Raw genomic sequence first — 20,700 nt, forward strand, 5'->3', positions numbered from 1 at the left:
TCGGTTGTATAATTGCGTTATATCAGCGTAATTTATAGTTTGGTTGACACAAACTATAAATTCGTGATAATTGATGTTGGTGGTTATGGAAAATCTAGTGATGGTGGAATTCGATCAAAATCAATTCTCGGTAAACGTTTGGATGAGATCGCCTAATATTTCAGTTCCTAGACAATATTACCAAATTAAGTGGAAGCCTCCATGAGTGATTGTTGGTGATGAGCATTCCGAACATGCCCGAGGCTGTACGGAAACAGCCGAAGCCCTTCGGCGACCCCAGGGCAAGAGACCGTGGCCTTGAAGAGCTCTCTGAATAAGCACAGTCATGAAATACTCCCAGGAGGGACGTCTGGGGCACAGAATAGGTACAGAATGGAAACTGTCAATCAAACGCCTATCCAACCAATGCTTTTTACATGGCGCAAATACTAGACACGTCACGTGACCCAAGTCAATCCTCTTCTGATTGGCTCGTGGCAGGAATGAGATCAATTGATCCGGATCATTAAAGTGATCCGAACCTCCCATCAATACTATAGTGAGGTTCACGTTATAATGACAGTATTTGATCAACTTTGGTTTTGCTATCTGTGATGATAAAACAGCTGTAATATTTATAATCTGTTATCTCTGTTACTAAGACACATATTTAATGTCGAATAAAGCTCGTGTTGAGTCCAATTCTATCACAATTTATTCAACATTAAATATGTGTCTTAGTAACAGAGATAACAGATTATAAATATTACAACTGTTTTATCATCACAATCTTCCCCCCTTAATATCAATCGGCACTCGTGGGGTATGGGGCGAGCTGGCGAAGTGAGACTGTCGATTCGAACAAGTATATTTTAGTTCTTATAGATGAATATTCCAGATTCCCATTTGCCTTCCCCTGTCCTGACATGACTACTAATACAGTAATAAAACACCTTACATCACTATTCTCTCTTTTGGTGTACCGTCTTACATACATTCCAATAGAGGAACATCGTTTATGTCATCAGCTTTGAAAAATTTCCTACTATCAAAAGGAATTGCCAGCAGCAGAACATCGCCCTAATCCAGCCGGTAATGGGCAAGTCGAACGGTACAATGGAGTTATATGGAAAGTGTGATGCTAGCCCTAAAATCGAGAGGTTGAACAACAGTCACTGGGAACAAGTTCTCCCCGATGCCCTTAACTCTATTCGTTCCCTATTATGCACAAGCACCAACTGCACACCACATGAGCGGATGTTTTTACATGCAAGAAACTCAAGTAATGGAAAACCATTACCAACCTGGCTATTGACACCTGGACCAGTATGGTTGAAGAAGATGACAATAAACTCAAAACAAGAATCGCAAGTTGAAAAAGTTGAATTAATCGAGAGTAACCCTGAATATGCGTTTGTTCGCCACAACAACGGCAGAGAATCGACAGTCTCACTTCGCCAGCTCACCCCATACCCCACGAGTGCCGATTGATATTAAGGGGGGAAGATTGTGATGATAAAACAGCTGTAATATTTATAATCTGTTATCTCTGTTACTAAGACACATATTTAATGTTGAATAAAGCTCGTGTTGAGTCCAATTCTATTACACTATCCTTGTCTATCATTCGACAAAGCCGGTGGTACTATCCTTTTCTAGGTCCACAACGATGCCAATTATGTTTTTGACAGTGTAGAATATAATTAATTAATGAAGAGAATCGGCATCGCTATTCTTCTACCTTTATCCACTGCCATTATAACGTGGACCTCACTATATTACAATGCGGCGCTTCCTAACAAGATGGCGGATTTTTGCGCCAGGGTACTAGCCAAGTTTCCATACTATATGTATACTGTGTCTGGGGGTCCTCGGAAAATTTTTGGAAAAGTTACACTTAAAATTTATAATCAAGCCTCTCAGTGAGACTCAGTCTAATAGTAACTGATAATACTGTTGTTTGGAGCAAAAACTACCAATGTCGATTTTTTTCAAAAATGAGTTTAATACATTAATAGCCTACCATAGCCACCTCTAATACAGTATTAGAGGTGGCTATGCTGATATATCACTAATATCGATTATTTTCAGTTCATAAAGTGCCAATGTCCAATCTCAAAGCAATAAAAAGTTATAAAATTTATACTCCCAATGTCATGATTTAGTTATTGAGAGTTTTCCCACTCTCAGAGTGCCAACTACCAATGAAGACATAATATTATTATGTTTTTAGATTGTCATTCATACTCCGTGCCAGAACTACCAATTTCGACTTCTGCACTTTTAGCACTCGCATTTCCGTATTGAAATGCCGTAGTTCGAAAATACAAGGTGAACTTTCTAGCTGATTTGTAAGAAAGTTGATATTTTGACATAGAGCCAAAGCCACCAAGCCACAAAATACATTTCGACGGAAAATCGGTTTTTAATATCAATACCCGACAACCAAATGACTTTGCAATGGTCTCGTTTTTTGCATTTCCCAAATTCAACAGAGAAATAAGTTACAAAAAATAGTCAGTAGCCTGGTGGTGGAAGAAATATAGACATAACTTAATAATTTATACCCATATAATTTCTTATTGACTCTCTGGAGGTTTTCCAGGCTTTTGAGAAACTTTTCGTTCATCATTGTTTGAAAATGTTTTATAATCGTTTAACATTTTCAAGTTATTCATTATTGAATTGATTCTGATGATTTTAGGAAGAAATCTAACTTGATAAAGAGTTCTCTTCACATCTAGCATAACGTGTCTAGAAATACGTGTTCGGAAGACGTAGCCGTCCTATTATCTCCCAATGTTAATGAATCTTTCCATTTCACGTACCAGTATTGTAGATTAAAAGGGCAGGACCATATTAGTCGTTTTTTCTTGTGCCAACCCATCACCCAATTGGAGAGCTTCCTGCCTTGTCGTCTCTGAACACGACTAAAAAAATATGGGCTCGACCCTAACGTAGGGAGATAGGACGGCTTTTGTCTGCTGGAAACGTATAGCTATGCAACGCTAGGTGTGAAGAGACCTTAAGGGTATACGAACAGGTCGATGTTTAGCTTTCTTTAGGGGTCAGGTCGATGTTTAGCTTTCATTTTGGGTCACGCTCGCGATCGACCTTGTCATGTCACACAAACACAGTCATGGAAGTGAACAGAAAGGTTAAGGGAAGGCTGGAAGGCCTTCCTACTCTTTGGAAGGCTGGAAGAATACTTCGTGAAACTCCCTGGAAATTGAATTTCCAGTGAGTTTCACGAAGTATTCTTCCAGCCTTCCAAAGAGTGATTCATCCAAAGGGTTGAATTCGAAGCTTGTCGTGTCTTAAAATAGAAAAAATTGCCAGAAATTAATTCTACCTCTTTATTCTTTCATCCTACTCCTTTTTTGAGCACCTTTTCCTTTCTGCTAATCATCCTCGTCCTCTACCTCATCCTGTTTCTTTTATTCTCCTACTTCTGTCTTTATGAATTTTGAAACCCATCACGCACCTTCTACATAACCGCCTTCTTTTTTATCCTTGTCTATATCCTTCATCTCTTCTCCTCCTTCTCATTTTCCCTCGAATCCTCCTTCCTCCTTATCTACGGCCATCTCCACCATATTTCCATCACCACTCACCATCACCATCATGAATTTCAACCTCTTCTCTTTTCCACCTTATCCTCCTTCGTCACCTCCTCCATCATTTCCACCCCTTCCTCTTCAACCTTCTTGCTCCTATTCGTCCACCCGATCATTTTAAATCTTCTCCAACTCCTTTTCGTATCTCTTGACCTCACTTCCACCTTTTTTTAACCTCCTAATCTTTTTTCATCAATCCTTTACTACCTCCTCTTTCCGTTCATTCTCTCTCTTTCTTTTCATATCTCTAGCACCAACCTCTGCTATCTAATCATTTTACTTACTCTCCATCACCTAATAAATCTCTCGACCCACTCTCACCTCACTTTTTTATCCTTATAATCCTTCTCCTACAATTACCTCATTCATATCTCCTCTTTCCTTTCCTTTTTTGCTTTTCCAATTACCAACACCTCCTAATCTATCTAGCCATTCTTCACCATTCCATGTACCACAACCCCTTCTCTTCAATCCTCTTCTTTTCCATCTTCTCATCGACATCCTCCAACTTCTTCTTCTTATTCTTCTCCTACTCTCTCTTTTAGTCTCCAACTTCCTCTCCTCTTCTACCTCATCCTTCTCCTTCACCTCCTCATCACATTACTCTTCTCTCCTTCAACTACTTTTCCTTATACTCATCTCATTCTTCACCTCCTACTCCAGATCTTCTACCATCTTCTCCTTCTCTTCCTCTTCTTCCCCATCCTTCTTCTTCTTCTCCTCCTCCTCCTCATCATACCTCTCTCCTCTCCTTTAACTACTTTTCCTCATACTCTTCCTCCTCCTTCACCTCCTCCTCATTCTCCTCCTCATCATACTATCCTCCTCTCCTTCACTTCTTCTCATACTCTTCCATTCCCTCCTCCCATCCATTTCCTCTTCCTCCTCCCGCATCTCCTCCTGCTTTCCTCTCCTTTACCTCCTCCAAATACACCTTCTCTTACTCCTCCTTCACCTTCACCTCCTTCTACTCCCACACACTCCTGCTCCTACACCGCCTCAACCTAAGCATTTTCACCACCCCATAGAACACATTCTCTTTCTCCCGCATTTCGCCATGAACCCCTCCTACCGGAACGTTATAACAATCGCAGCTACCGGATTGCAAATCCCGTTCGCCCCCCTCCGCAGCCATCTCAAACCCTGGACGTTTGCTAGCGGCGCACCTGCGCAGTGCAGACTGAAGGAGCGTCGTGACGCGCGTCCAATTCGCATTTCAGCTCACCTTTCACTGCTGAGCTGGTCGTTTTCGTCCGCTTCGCGCTCGCCTGCGTGTGTGTGCGTCGGTGCGTCTACTAACATGCTGCTAACGATCAATCCACTCCGCCGCTCCAAACAGTCATGCCAAACACTGTAGCCTCTATTATGCTTTCATCCAGCATCATATTTTTGGTTATGTTCATTTCAGGTAAAAAACACAAACTACGCTTCTATTCTCTTTTTATAAATATCTATAGAGAAAAGAAATCGCTAGTCTTTAGTTGTCAAACATCATTATCCGTCTATGCTTTTCCATAGAGAAAATATACCACTAGAGGTTGATTGTCAGACATCATACGTCTATGCTTTTACTCTAATTATAAATAATAATGGTACCGTAGTAATCACTGCAACAAGTTTGTATCTGTTCAGTTGTGAAAGTGATATGGTCTCTGATATCCATCCCCATCCCTAACAACCGAGCCGTACTTCTTTCACCTTCTATCACTCATCAGAATAACTAAAAGCTTATGAAATCCAACTTATTTTGATTCATTTTGATAGAATATATTAATAACTGTGAAATGAAATTGTTCTAGAGATTAAGCTGGAACTCTCTAGTGCTTATGATGATTTTTAAATGTACGGTGCACCAACTAACAAAGCTGGTTGATCGTTATATTTTCTGAGTTAAATCGGAAAAATTAATATTATTTTTTTTGGAACCAGTTCGATGTTAATCTATCGCAAGTCATTATTTTTTTAGAAATTATGAAATTTCAGAATGAATAAATCTCAAATTGGAATCCCATTATAGATAAATAATGAATAAGTCAATAATCATACCATATGATTGTCGAAAAACTGTCTCCTGATTGATTAATTTGTTTCGCTTTCAATAAACCTAATTCTAATAATAATTATCCAGCTATATTTGAATTCAAACCCTGAAGATTGTTCCCACTATTCTATTAGTTTCAACCTACAATAATTGAAGTTGCACCAAGCAAGATCAATATATTCTTCACTGGAACAAGGATTGAATTCAATATGCTAATTATTCAATTTCTATGCTTCCATGAAGTCACATATGTAGACAAATTTCTTCAAACGATACTAATGTTCAATAATGAATATTCTCTTCCTTCGAATGTGCAACTAATTTCTCATTATAATACTGTAGTATTCAAACTACAACTGGTCCACTTCATATCACCTCACATTAAGTAATCCACATTTTTGTTTTCTTCTTTTTGATGCATGTAAAATTGTATTTATTTATACATTGAATATTACGTGAGAATTGAAAAAATCAAAGAACCCTTTTTAGAGTAAACTTTATGTGAGAAAGTCCCATGAAAATGGCAATCTCGAAACAAACATGTCGTGAGAAATAAAATAAAGTTGAAAAAATGTAAATTGATTTTTACATAGATACGAGTCCCTTACCAAGAAAGTGAATATTGAATAATAAGCACACAAGACCTAATATGAATAAATGAGGAAGGATAAATATTTAACAACAGGAAAAATCCGTCTACTTGAAATCATTATCTACAAAAAATAATCGAGACCTTATAGAGCGAAGAGAAAGAGTGGAGGAGAATACTAGGTTTTATTTGTTTCCCTCTTCTTCGCCACGTTTCTTTCAATATTGTCTAGTAGAGAAATGAGAAAAGAATTGAGCAACGGCGGCGGAAAGACGTTGCGTGTATGTAGCTGAGAGAATAAGGAAGAATCAGAAAGATAAGTGCTACATGATAGCATTTCCGGGGAAGCGAATATAGAGGAGGAAAATGATCAAATTACCGCACTTCTTGTGTTGAAGAAAAAGGGTTGAGGAGATCCATTTCAGAGGTGAAAGGAAAATAGAAAAAGGGGAGAAACTATAGAGGTATACTCTGGAAAGGTAATTGTGTCTCTTTTTCGTTCTCGTTTTCAGCCTACCAAGAAGCACCGGTTGGCACTTCTGAGTTTATGTTGGCTTATGGGTTTTTGGCTCCAATCCAGAGAGCCAACTCCTCCAAAAGTGCTTCGTCCATGTAAACTGGCTGCTTAACTGTGGAAATTTATGTACTTGCAAGTTTAGTGAACTTCCGTAGACAGTAGATCATACGTTTCATATGCTCCTCTGTTCCTATAGTGTTGGTTCCTACAGGATTCTTGGCGAAAAGATGTCTCCGGAACATCTGGTTGTTGCTACGATAGAAACTTTCTTAGCTTTTTACTTCAATTTGTAGGTAAACTGACATCGATTAATACAAATTGATGGACTAATTTGAATAGGAATGGAATATATTGTATCTTTTTTATCACAATATCTGGTCTACAGGCAGCAACAGCATGGAGCAATTATTGAATTATTCTATGACATTCCCACTGTAAGCATTGCTAAGTGTATCACTTTATTCGTCCTCGTTTCAGCCAATTTATCAATAATAATAAAACTTGATTCAAATAACTCTCAAGCTGAACTCAACCTATATCAACCAAACGGACCTTATTTTGTTATCAACGACAGATTTTGAATAAGATAATATTACTATCCTCTTCTTCCTTTTCCTAGATCTCTAGTATTATTCTTTCTTTAGTAGGCCTACTCTTCTTTATTTGTCTATAATTCTTCTCGCTTCCTTTTTCTAGTAGTCTTCTTCATTTCTTCTTTTAGAATTCTTTTTTCCTTTCTTCATATCCTTCTTTCTTTGAAGGAGTTGAAGGAGGCGCGTATTCTCTTTTCTTTCTTTTCCCGTGATGTATGACATAATTATAAGTTCACAGGTGATTTATAACGTTCACTGGTGAATTTCTTTTTTTTGTCTAGACACACTGGTTATCGATAGGCCTTCTCATCAGGAATTACCCTTTCATTCTTTTTTGAAGGCCATTCAATAAGACAGTGGAAGTCAATAAATATAATTTGATTGCAAGATAGAATCATATCAACTTACTGTACAACAATGTGCATTAACTGTGCTCTCCCAGCAATGACGTTTTTGTAGATGGTTGAGATTACTCTGCATAACAATTGGTATTCAATCATTTTGAGATAATTCCCATAATATTTTTAAATTCTTTCATCCAATATCAATATCTTCACGATCTTCCTCGAAAATATTCACTTTTTGGTCATTTAGTTTTAGCTCAATTCGTAAATGCATCCTAATTCAACTATTTAGAAAAATGTAAAATGGGAAAAACTTGATTTGCACTGAATTTACTCGATCACACATGGAAGGATGAGTAATCACCCATAAATAGAACTGTTAAGTGAGTGATAGAGGTAACTGAAGATGATAGTACCATTGCTACAACATTTCCAAACGTTCTCTGACCTTACAATTTTCCGAACTGGAAAATAATAGGAAAACGTCAAAACCATCATAATATAAGAACTAGGCCTGAATATAGTCGGTTTGCATGTTATTTCTGTGAAATCTTCTATAAAAAGATAGACTATACGTATTGAGAGGAAAATAGTTTTGGAAAAAAGGGTGTCTTTTTAGTGTATATTCCCTCAAAAAGAAAATATTTCAATTTTGTTGACAACACTTTAAAAATTATTTGATCAACATCAGCTCACAAGGTTGGGAGGAATGCATATGTGATATTTTATCTTTTTTGCAGTTGAAGAAAATACTCGTAGATAAGAATCTTATTCGGGAAGATAGCAATGTGAATAGTGAATTAATTAATTGTTATACTAAATAACGATTATTATTAGATTATTTACAGTGATTTTCAAGAGTATAATCCCATTTATTAGGAGAATCTTACATTGAATTTCAATACGATGTAATAAATAATGTTAATAATAAACAGTCTATTGTGATTGAATCTGATAGTAATAGAAAAGCAGTCTACTGTGACTGAATCTGATGGTAATAGAAGAGGAAAAGGAGGAAATGGAATCAAATTTCCCTTTCTATCAGGATGAGCTCTTCATCAGGAAAACAATTATTCGGCATTTCCTTCAGCAGCTAGATAGTTTCCTTCCCATTTCATCTCTACCACCGTTGCTCATCCCTTTTTATCAATTGGACATCTACATTTTCGCTTAATTTGGAATGCTGGGGGTGCACTCTGTAGCCTAGGGTTACACCCCTCCCCCCATCCTTGAACAGTAGCCACCCTCTCTCTGTTCCCCCTGACCGTAACATCATAACGGGGCGAGAGGAACGCCTTCAACGTTGTTCATATCGATCTGAATGGAGCTCACCGGATTCAAGTCAGCTCCTGTTTCACCTCAAAATAGCTTCACAGCTTCACTCAACTCATCCCAATATCTCTTTTTCAACTGATTCATCAAACATAATTCAATATAAGTCTATCTGATAATAAAGTGCACACTAAAAAGTCCCACAAACAAATATCTTAGTCTTTCTCGTATATGTAGGCCTATTGATATTGAATCCATTTCAATTCAAGAAATTCATTGTACCCCGACCAAATGATAAAAAAATTAACAGACAATTTCGTTAGTTCAACATTGAATCCTTTCAAATCAAAACATAATTTTACCATTAAGATCATATCAAATGAACATTACTCGTACATTAGTATTTGTTTGCTCTATCTCTATCCTATAGATGAATAAATAAATCAAGTAGTTTCATCAATAACAATAAGTCATCATACCAATATTAATACATTCTGTAGTCCTGAATACTTCACAGTAGCCTACATTTAATTTATAATTCTTATAATCGAGTTTAGCCTCGTAAAAATTCATGGAGCTTTGTGCATACTACTGCGATTTGCATGATGGGGACGGGAACGAGAGAAAATTTAAATCGTGGTTGAAAATAATTAAGCGGGTTGAAGTGGTGTACACACCCTGTACAAGGCTTCAATAGGGATATTCTCTACAATGGGGCTAGGCTTACTCCCCTTGAGTCTTAAATTCTTCAAAATTGATAATTCAGAGAGACTTCTTTTATCTTGGTGAGTTATCGCGGAACTCTACAATATTATATAATACTCGGAGCTCTACAATATAAAACATTCATGGAGAACAATTCAATTTTTCAATTCGGTGCTCGATGAAAAGTTTACTAGAGAATGAAGAAAACCAGTAGGCTACCTAATAAATTGATGAGGTGGTTCAATCAAGTTTGTAGAGTGAATATTGATGTGTAACTTTTCCATAGTTGAAGAGACTTGAGATTTCGTCAATATTCCACTACTTCATTTCAATAAAAATTGTTATTTCGTGTATGCTCACACATCACCAGCTTTGCTCCTGTAAAATAATAATTTTTATGAAAATAAAGTGGATTTTTTGACAACATCTCAAGTCTCTTCAATCACTATTAAATCAATAAGAAATTCTTTAAAAATCTTTTTTAAGACTAAATGATAACTTCAGAGAGATTTCTTCCATCCATAGTAAAACTTGAAAATTCTTGTCCTGGGATATTTTTATCCATGCATTCATTTTAATTTCAAAAAACATAGCGGACCAATAGAGAATTCAATATCACGCATCAAGTTGAATATATATGTAGAGCATTCACAATGAGAATCAATATTTTGGCATAAAAATTCATATCGAGCAAGAAGTAATACAAGAATTTTATTGGAGACGTTTGCAGCTAAGACGTATCAGATGGAGCAAAATTGTAATGGAGAAGTCAGAGTCTTGATGCTATTGGTGTGGGTGGCAAATCGAATTGGGGTTGTTACCGTTCCGGCATTCTATCACTAGCACACGGAAGAAAGAAAGGAGAGAAAGAGAGTGAGAGAGAGTGTGTGTGAGAGAGAGAGAGTGAGGAAAGTGAAGAAACGCGGGAGAAGATTCAGTAATGTGAAGAGGGTGGAATGGTAAGGTGCTGTCTGTGCAATTTTACAGCGATCAGAAAAGGATCAGGAAAACTTTCCAAAGAAAGGAGAAAAAGTGGTGGTTTATGAGTATGAAAAGGAAGAGTTGGTTTGGGGTAGGAGAAGATGAAAGATGATGTAGTGAAGAAAGAAGATGAATTTGCGACAGCTAAACGCTTTTTTCGTCATATTTACCCTTCATGATTTTCATAAAATCACAACCTCTGTAGCAGGTGTGTTTCTGTCTTGTAACTAATACATTTAGGAGCACTGACACATGAAAAATCCTTGTATATTTTAATACGCTAAATACAGGATAGATGATAGAGATATATTCCTTAACTTTGAAACTCAATATTAATTTTATGCTTAACAAATCAAAGTCTATGAAAAAACTAAACTCTTAAGCTGCGTTTACACCAAAGTTATTAACAAAATGTTAATAACTTAATCCTTATAGATCCTATCAGATTGTACATAACTTATCATACACATGATGAACATATGTGTTTGTCAAGTTCTGTTCAATCTAATAGATATGATGAACATAAGTGTTTGTTAAGTTCCGTTCAATCAAATAGAATCTATAAGGATTAAGTTATTAACATTTTGTTAATAACTTTGGTGTAAACGCAGCTTTGAAGTCATAAACTAGTGTAAAATATTCTTCAATTGAAGTAATTTTGTAGGCCTTCTAGAACTAGAATGATTACTAGAGTTGACAAGCTTACAATAGAAATAATGGAGTCACAACAAGAACTAATTCCTTGTCATCCCGATAAATATGTTTTTTATATTGATTATATTTTGAAGCATCAATAATTCAGCTCACTATAATTTAGTAGCCAACGTGTGAAGTGGATTGGTATAGCTATTTGTGCAACTAGTGCGCAAAGTGACAGTTTGCTGCACCGAAAGAAACGTTTTCGCCCCACTTGGATGTAATGAGCTGGTTTTCGTGCATCATATGGAGGCCGAAAATGATTGTTTTCTGACCAGGCCGGTAAAAGTTTTACGGCCCTAGGGCTGTAAAATAACCTTGAAGTCAGCTGATTCTGATTTGATGTGAACGTGGTTACAAAATGGTTTATGAAACGGAATCAGTTTATGCTTCTAGAATTGAATAAGTATTCTGCAATAAGATACTATCATTTTATTTGGATGAATAAAATACAGATAAGATATATATTATAAACTATTTAAATTATTTTCAGAGTAGGATAGAACTTCTAACCTAAACTTCCGAAGTCGACAACAAGCATTGTTGACGTTGACATTCAGATTGGCCAAATTTCAAGTGTGCTAAAACAGCTGATCAAAAAACTTTTCATTATTTGTGATTATTATTCAAGAATCAAAACATTTATATTAATATCATCTTATTGTAATTTGGAAGAATAAAGAGTATAAATTCAACCTCTTACATAATTGAACATAATATTTTAGGTTATTTAGACAAATCAGAATAAAAAATAAAAATACTTGGACAATTTCCTGATATTCAGATTACCTCAGATTTGCTAGAGCTATGACCTTCCTGTTTTCTTTCGGAAGTGCCTAATAAACAATTATTCTCATTATTTATATTGTTTATTTTTCTGTGTAGCGAAAAATAACGTTCTCACCATGGGCAAAAATGTTTTTCCGGCTCTCAATCTTTTCTAGTCCTTGGCCTACGGCCTCGGACTTGAAACCCGATTTCGAGCCGGAAAAGTCTCATTTTCGGCCCTAGGTGCGAAAAATACTATTACACCCGAGCCGTAGGCGAGGGCGGAATGGTTTCTTGAGTGCAGCAGAGGAACTTTGCGCACGTATTTCACATTAAGTTTTTCCTACAGTTACCATTGAATATGAAAAGTGGGTAATTATGGGTAAAATTGCCTGAAATCCATCAAATGTTTTTCTGTGTAATTTTATTATTGATAAAAACCTTAATCCTAAAATCCTAAAGTCCTCGTTGTCCTTGGTTATAATATAATATAATGAATAATAATTAGCGCGTTGTGCTTCGTTGCACCTCTGCTCACTATAGCAGCCACAGCAGTCACTGTTACCAACTTCATTTTGATTTTGCTGCACTGTTGCTCCATATAAACTACTAAGTATTTTGCGTTGCCATGTTGCAAATCTGGAGTGCAGAAAAATTTTTCCCGCACTAGAGCGGAAAAGTGATTCTTTGCGTTCTGTAATCAGTGCAGCAATGGCCACTTTTCAACGTAACTGTAGGAAAATATGTTTTTTATATTGATTATATTTTGAAGCATCAATAATTCAGCTCACTATAATTTAGTAGCCTACGTGTGAAGTAGATTGGTAAATAATATATTCCATGGAAAATCATGTTCATCATGGACTGCTGTTTTTGTCACGAAATATTTTTGTTGACACTTGACAGAATACAGTAGTGGAATAATAGAGTGGTCTGTATAATATAACTGCGTAATAATATTGCTGTCGGGTTGCCATGGTAACGGCTACATTATTATTATTTGCAGTCGAGAAGGTTGCTCTGATATTGCAGCTCTTCACCTTCACACAGCCAACCCTGTTCCCTTCTCACTTCAGTCTTTTTCATAGGCACTCATCTCTTCTCACTTCTGTCCCTTTTATGTGCACTCATCTCCTCTCACTTTTGTCCCTTTCATGTGCACTCATCCATAGTAAAGAGTGATGCCATCAGCCCTCAATTCTCGTCATTTTCCATCACCTCTCAGCCATCAGTCCTCTCAGTTGATTAGTTCCTTTCTCACTCAAATGAACATACTACTCGATGTTCGTTTTAGAATTCCATTCAGAAGCATACTAATGAATTGCTGTGATGAAACGAGATCTCATTTATTTTCTGAATTAGCAGATGTGTAACGGGATTTCATTTATTCTGCATGGACTTATATATTTGAGAGAAAATGATGTGATGATGCTTTTTCATATCGAGAAAGGAAATTTGTATTCGAATTCAGAATTCTACATCACTTCATCCTGCATAGGCTTTAGAGTTTGACCGATAATGCGAGGCTGCTTTTTTATTTCGAGACAAAAAATGTTCAATTCCACTTAGTTTATGAGTTAATAGTCTATGTATTCATTGATAAACCAATATAGGTAATGGATTAAACTTTCATTTGGAACTAGCCAGTGGGGACGCTTTGTAAACCGAACCTATTTCTCTAGTTCCTGGACGACCAGAAGAGTCAGCCAATAATGAGATTGAAAAGTTTTCTTCGCTCGCAAGTCATTCTCATTTAAATATGTTTGCTTTTTCAGGCTTGCGTCAAACGAATGTTGATTTAAAACTCCAATCTATCTAACTCTCGGTGATACAAAAATGTCGGTCTATTTTGATAGGGTGCAACAAGAATAAAGGAGGTCATCTCTGAAAGAAAAACAGGATGAGGTCTTCCAAGGAAAACCTTTCTTGACAGTGTTATTGCAGCAGGTTTGAAGAGAGGCAAAAATTTGGCTGAGAGAGAAGATTGGCTAGCGACAGGAGAGAATGGAGAAGATGGTCCGAGCTACACCCGACGCTGTGAGGCACTAGAGGTTAGGGAATGAAGAAGAGGCAACAAGAATATTATTCCTTCCTTGGCAGATTTATATTGGGTTATGAGAATAGTATTAATGTATTTTATAGTCAAGTATTCCTTTTTCACAATTTTGAACTGAAATGTGAAAGAAAACTAAAAACATTGAATTAAAAAAAAACTCAGTGAAATGCAGATTTTCTCGTAACTTTTCAATTTTTCTCAAATATGTTGCTTGAAGCGCGTTTAAAGGTCCCAGGCCTGGTGGTTTCTAGCACCATTATACCTAGAATTTAATATTTCTAGGATCTAATAGACCATCATACCTATGGATTAGAGTCAATAGTATATTAGATTTAAAAAATGTAATTGAGACCGGGTCTAAGTAAACATTCCTGCCAAATCTGAACGTTTCTGGTTCAGTAGATATTTAGTTGTTTCTGCTAATGAATTGAATTGCTGCTTTTATTTCATTCCTAGGCGGATGAAGTTAGGGCGCAGCCGGCCCTCTCTCAAACTCAACCCTAACCCTCAATGAGAGAGTGATGAATGACTGATTGAATAATAATTTATTTCAATTTAAATTTCATATAATAAACAGATTGGTGACTTATTGTCACTCTGTTTCTACAATCTGGCCTTGGAAAGTTTTAATGATCTATTTCTTAACATTATTATCCAACCTTAGAAATCACATGAAACGCAACACTACTTCAGAATACTAATCAAATTCAGTATGCTAGAGTAAATATGGATTTAATGAATGGTGGATTCTAGAAATTACAAATGGTACCTTCTCATAATATATAGAGCATAATAGGCATTAAGTTGGCGCAAACATATGAACTATATTATAAGTATATATTTTATTAGGCTATGTAATATGCAACGAACTCAGTGACTGTCATTAGTTTCGAAGAAGTTTCCAATATAAGTTGTGAGGATTATCATTCCGTGAATTTGTCAGAGAATTAGGAAAAATAATATGAACGCAGAATGCACGTGATGAAGTTGAGGACGAGAGAGGTGAAAATAAAGGAGAAAAAAATAGGGTTCGATTCTAGTATGTTATAAAAATACATGCCATGAGGCTGAAGAAAGGTTTCCAAGCAATTTGAAGGGAGTGCACATGAGTTTCCTTTCTGCGTTAGCAGCACTTTCATCCCCTTTCATTCGCCCGCTACACACTAAACTAGTAACCCTTCATTTTTATTTCTGAAAAGCAAGAGAGCTTCTATAGAAACTCTCTTGTGAGACTTTTTATCATTGTATGGGTATTGAAAAGAAGTTTGAAGTACTTTTGGGATTGATAGAAAAGTCACACTGCTCAATTCAGATGGCTTTCATCATGTTTTTATGGGCACTAATGTGAGCATCGATAATGATTTTTCATTTGATGGTATCTAAGTTGATATAATATTAGATTTTCATACTATAATTAGAAAATTTCTGTTAGAATACATAGCCTACTTTTGAGAATGGAACATGAGACGCACTACTGTGAGAGCTTTTATGAAGTTTTCATGTGCGCAGATGGATATCAATAAGTACCCATGCTTTCTGATGATATCTAAGTTATTTTATTGCAGGAGGATAGGCCTATGATGGAGTAAATGACTTCAAACTGAACTGGAAAACATATTTTGGGAAAATGAAGCTTGTACATTTGATGTTGAACTCTATCCTTAACAAGATGGGAGTGACAGAGATAAGAATTATGCGATGGATATACAGAAAAAAGAATCATATTTGTTACAATTAAGGATAGGATAAGAAATGATTCAAAGGTTGAACCTTCTCAGAGAAGTATTCCTAGTCTCTTACCCAGACTTCTCAGTAAGATGATGTATGAAGCAAGGATAATTAAGGTGGCTTGGTTGAGTACAGAGTGCTGGAGTTTCTGCAAACACACAACTTGAGAGTTTGACCAGTTATTAGTTATGTAACTTCTAAATTGAGCTGGTGACAACAATTTTCTAATATCTATTCATATAGTTCGCCATCTCAATAATATGGGTTCAGTTCGAAATGGAATGTTACGTTTCAAGTAAAGTGTGTTTTATTAAAGAGCCTGATATAAATTGATCGAAGTAAAAGTGTGTTTTATTAAAGAGCCTGATATAAATTGATCGAAGTAAAAGTGTGTTTTATTAAAGAGCCTGATATAAATTGATCGAAGTAGAACGAATTTCATCACAGAGGTGAGATGAGGAATAGTAAGGAAGACGATTGCAGGATTTGATTATGGATGAAAAAGTAAGAGAAAAACTGAGGATGAGATGGAGGGCGAAATTGAGGAGGATTCATGAGAGAGATAAAGGAGGAAGAGGAAAACTGATAATGAGATGGAGGGTGAAATTGAGGAGGATTAATGAGAGATATAGAGGTTGAGGAGAGAGGATTCTATGGTCAGGCAGTTGTGGAAGAGAGACTATGAGTCGGAACTCATTTAAATGGGGAAATGCAAAGTCAGATTACAAGAAGATAAGCAATACCAAGAAGCCGTTGTTTGTGTGGTGGAAAATCATCAGGCTGACCCTGAATGACCAATGAGCTAAATGTGCAACTATGCAATTTGTAAACCATGAAGCACGTGAATGGAATTACCGCATAGACACTATGTTGTGTGGGGAAGGACACATTGAACATCTTTGATAATGTAGGTAGCTCATGATGAAAAGAATAGGTGAGTTTTCTTTTCAACAAAGAAAATAGACAGCAATGATTATCTATAGTGAGGTTCACGTTATAATGGCAGTTGATAAAGATAAAAGAATAGCGATGACGATTCTCTGTATTAATCAATTATATTTCTACACTGTCAAAAACATAATTGGCATCGTTGTGGACCTAGAAAAGGATATTACCACCGGCTTTGTCGAATGATAGCAAAACCAAAGTTGATCAAATACTGTCATTATAACGTGGACCTCACTATATAAATAATGATTCTTAAACGAAAATCCAATTAAATGATGTAAGCAAAATGCAAATGCAATTACTCATTCATTTCCATCTTTCAATTAATAATTTTATTCGATTGCGAACTGAAATGTATGTACACACGATATAAGAGTGGAAGAATCACTGTGAAAAATAATTAATTGTTGTTTATGTTCATCAATGTTCGAAGTAAGAATAGTAAATTGTATATCTTCATTCTTCATCAATGAAATGAAGACATTTATTATGATTATTTTATTAAACGAAAATCCAAACTAAATGCTGTAAATCCCCCTGAAGACAAATTTATTATAGTCGTATTGAATCAGAGTATTTCTCATGCACTCTGTGTATTGTATTACATCAGTATAAAGTGCATTTGATTTTGTTTTTGGCAGTTGCATCAGCCGGGTCAACAGGGGGCAGGAATGAGACAGTAGGTCTGAGCTGCTACCAGTGTGTGAGGCAGACGGATGATCCCTGCACGCCGCAAGACCTCAGACCTTGTCCGAAGAGGAGCGATCGCTGTGTCACTCACATTCAGAAAGATGGTTTGTACTAGAACCATATCTTCCTCCAAACATTCTCTATTCATTCAAACAGCAATAATATTCAAATGAATTTATTAGTTGATAGTGGGCCATTCGTGCTTATCGTTACAACAATCAAGACGCTAGTTTTACTACTAGAAAGTAAGTTTAAAAGTAGTTTTACTACTGAAGCTTCTTTTGTCCATCTCAACATGTACATCCTTAGACCAATAAGGATACATCTAATACTCAATAAGGCATAGGTTTAAACCACTTTTAAGTCAATCCAGGATTGAATCAAGTGTATGATTGCATTTATTTACTAGGCCCGGTTGCATAAAAGCCGGTTATCATGATTAATTCCACGAGAGCCAATCAGAGAAGGTTTTTTGTAAAACACGGCATCTCTGATTGGTTCTCGTGGAATTAATCATGATTAAAACTTGACCGGCTTTTGTGCAACTGGCACTATATGTGTTTCAATTGTGTCAGCTAATGGATAAAACTAGGATTATAATTGAACTGTTATTGAGCATACGGGCCTTAGGGTGAAAGCATAGTGGAGCGGCAAAGGTAACTTCAAACTTCAGAGTGATGTGAATGTGATGCATGAAATGAAATGTTGGTGCACTCTGAAGAGAATGAAGCGGTACCGTATGTTTCGTCTGATTTCAATACATATAGGCCTACGCATTAAATTAAACACTCTCAATCTTAAAGCTACCTTCGTCGCTCTACTTTGTTTTCAAAACCAATTTTGGAGGTCGTCATCTTCATCCATGCCTCTAGATCAACATAAAACAAAGAAAGTTTATTTTTTCCATTCAGACTAAACATAAATCTTATACACATCACTAAACCCATATTTTAATAGTGAAAGATGATAAGCTTGAGATTGTTGAATGTAATTAAATGGAGACGCACTCTGGAGCGAATGAGATGTATATGGTTCGTCTGATTTCAATAAATATGCATTAATTCAAACTTCAAAAGCTACCTTTGACGCTCAAGTATGTATTTAAAACAATTTTGGAGGTAATCTACATTAATGCTTCCAGATCAACATAGAACAAAGAAAGTTTATTTTTTCATTACGATTAAACATAATTTGTAGACGAAAACCTATATTATAAGATTGAAGGATGATTTATTTATTTAGCGTATGGCAGTATACACAACACATTTATGATCACAAAATTCGAAAAAAAAAGAAAACAATAGAAAATTCATAAATAAATCGAATGAAAATATCTTAGTCACTTTTGACCTGGAAATTAGAGGCATGCTTCCAGGGTATTTAAGTAGGCTATTGATGCTGGTTTAGCCACCAGGAAATCTTCATGTGCACCTGTGTATGCTGATCTGGGACATTCCTCCACTATGTGTCTCACAGTTTGGACTGCTCCACACTCACAGAAAGGGGAGTCAGCCTTCCCCCACTTATGCATCAGATAGGCACATCTACCATGATGAGTTCGTACCCTATTCAATGCCGACCATGTTTTACGAGGCAAATCGAAGCCTGGTGGCCTTTTGGTTACAAATGGGATGTCAATGTTCTGCTTTGCTGACCACGCTTGTTGCCAGGCCTCAGTTATACGGAAACCTGAATCTAAGGCTGTAATTGCCGTCCTAACCGGTGGCTTACGAGATTGCAGACGTCTCTGATTGGCATCTTGTATATCCTCATGTATTGGCAGGCTTCGATTTTCCAAATTTTCGATTGAAGGATGATAATTAGGTTTGATTGAACGTATTCAGCTTGGAGAAATATTTCTAACCCTTAAATTCTTTAAATTCGTGAAATGTAATCTCTTCTTTGGAAATTTCAGGCTACTGTTCACAAAATTCAGGAGAAGAGCAGTTCTGGGCTGAGTCTGTTGCACTCTTCCAGTCATAGCTGTATAGTTTGCAGTTTCATTGATAAATGAATAAATCAAATCACCCTTGACTTTGAAATAAAGTCAATAAGGACAAGCAATTTTTAGGCCTTGTGAAGCGTACAAATGTGATTTCTCAATAAATAAAGAAATGTACAGAAATTCAAATTTAATTATTCAATTTTTCTGTATAGTATAATATTTATTTTTGATTAAACAGTCAAAAATGCTTCGAGAAACTTTGAAATTATTGTAATTTGTATAATAATTATAATGTTATTGTCAGCTTTGTCTGCAATTGTGTTTTGAAGAATAAAAGAATAAACTCTGAATTACCTTCTCTACAAACAACTTTACCTTCACTACCATGTGAAATCTTGAGAAATAATAAAATAACATTTATTCATTTGTACCTGTTCCAGAGAACACGGGCTTCATGATCAAGAGAGAATGTGGATTGGGACCATGTCAGTTTGATGATGAAATGGCGCGGAAGGGTTTGGGCCTGGACAGATGTGACAGAACAAGAAAACAGTATTTTTGCGTGCATTGCTGCAAAGAAAGTGGATGTAATGGTGTAACTGACATTCATTCAACTTCTCAGTTGAAAGTGTATCTCTTGTTCCCTCTTCTAAGTTTGTCAATGATTAAACTGTGATAAAAATGAAAGGAAATTCTTGGAGTTCCAATGACCTATGGACTCAGAGTGTATATCAATTTCATATTTGATATAAAAACTCGCCCATCACTAAAATAAGTTATAGAGGTTGTGAAGAAATGTTGAAGTTGAGGAAGTTCTCAAAATAAAGGAGGCTTTGAAACACAAGCGTTACCTCAAATATTTTCATTGTAAGTATATTATCATGATTCTCTATATGCTGTTAGCATTATTCTGTCATATATACATATTATTCTGTATATTATCATTATAAGATAATATTACGGATGTAATATCAATAACAAATGTAATGCAGCATATTTGTTTGTTTTTGAGATATTAATCATTGATACAAATATGTGTCATCATTCGATTTCAATAAAAATCTGTTTTATCAACATGAATATTTTGTACCTACCTATCAACCAAATATCACATTCTTTCAGATCATCATTATAAAAATTGATGTTGATGATAACATTCAAATTGCTTAATGCCGAAAATTCAAATTAGTTATATGAAATGGCTATTTGTCTATGTGGAGGCTGAATTATA

At 35.9% G+C, this 20,700-nt stretch overlaps 1 protein-coding gene across 1 annotated transcript; it reads left to right on the forward strand.

Annotated features, from left to right (window-relative positions):
- The first annotated feature begins 4,799 nt into the window (after positions 1-4,799).
- On the forward strand, positions 4,800-20,325 carry LOC111050913. The gene is made up of 3 exons (XM_022337291.2): positions 4,800-5,004; positions 17,476-17,628; positions 19,910-20,325. Exons 1-3 carry the CDS (start codon positions 4,938-4,940, stop codon positions 20,143-20,145), a joined length of 456 nt encoding a protein of 151 aa, XP_022192983.2. The 5' UTR covers positions 4,800-4,937; the 3' UTR covers positions 20,146-20,325.
- Positions 20,326-20,700: the final 375 nt, after the last annotated feature.

This window comes from Nilaparvata lugens, chromosome 10 (genome assembly GCF_014356525.2).
Source record: "Nilaparvata lugens isolate BPH chromosome 10, ASM1435652v1, whole genome shotgun sequence".
NCBI classification, from domain to species: domain Eukaryota; kingdom Metazoa; phylum Arthropoda; class Insecta; order Hemiptera; family Delphacidae; genus Nilaparvata; species Nilaparvata lugens.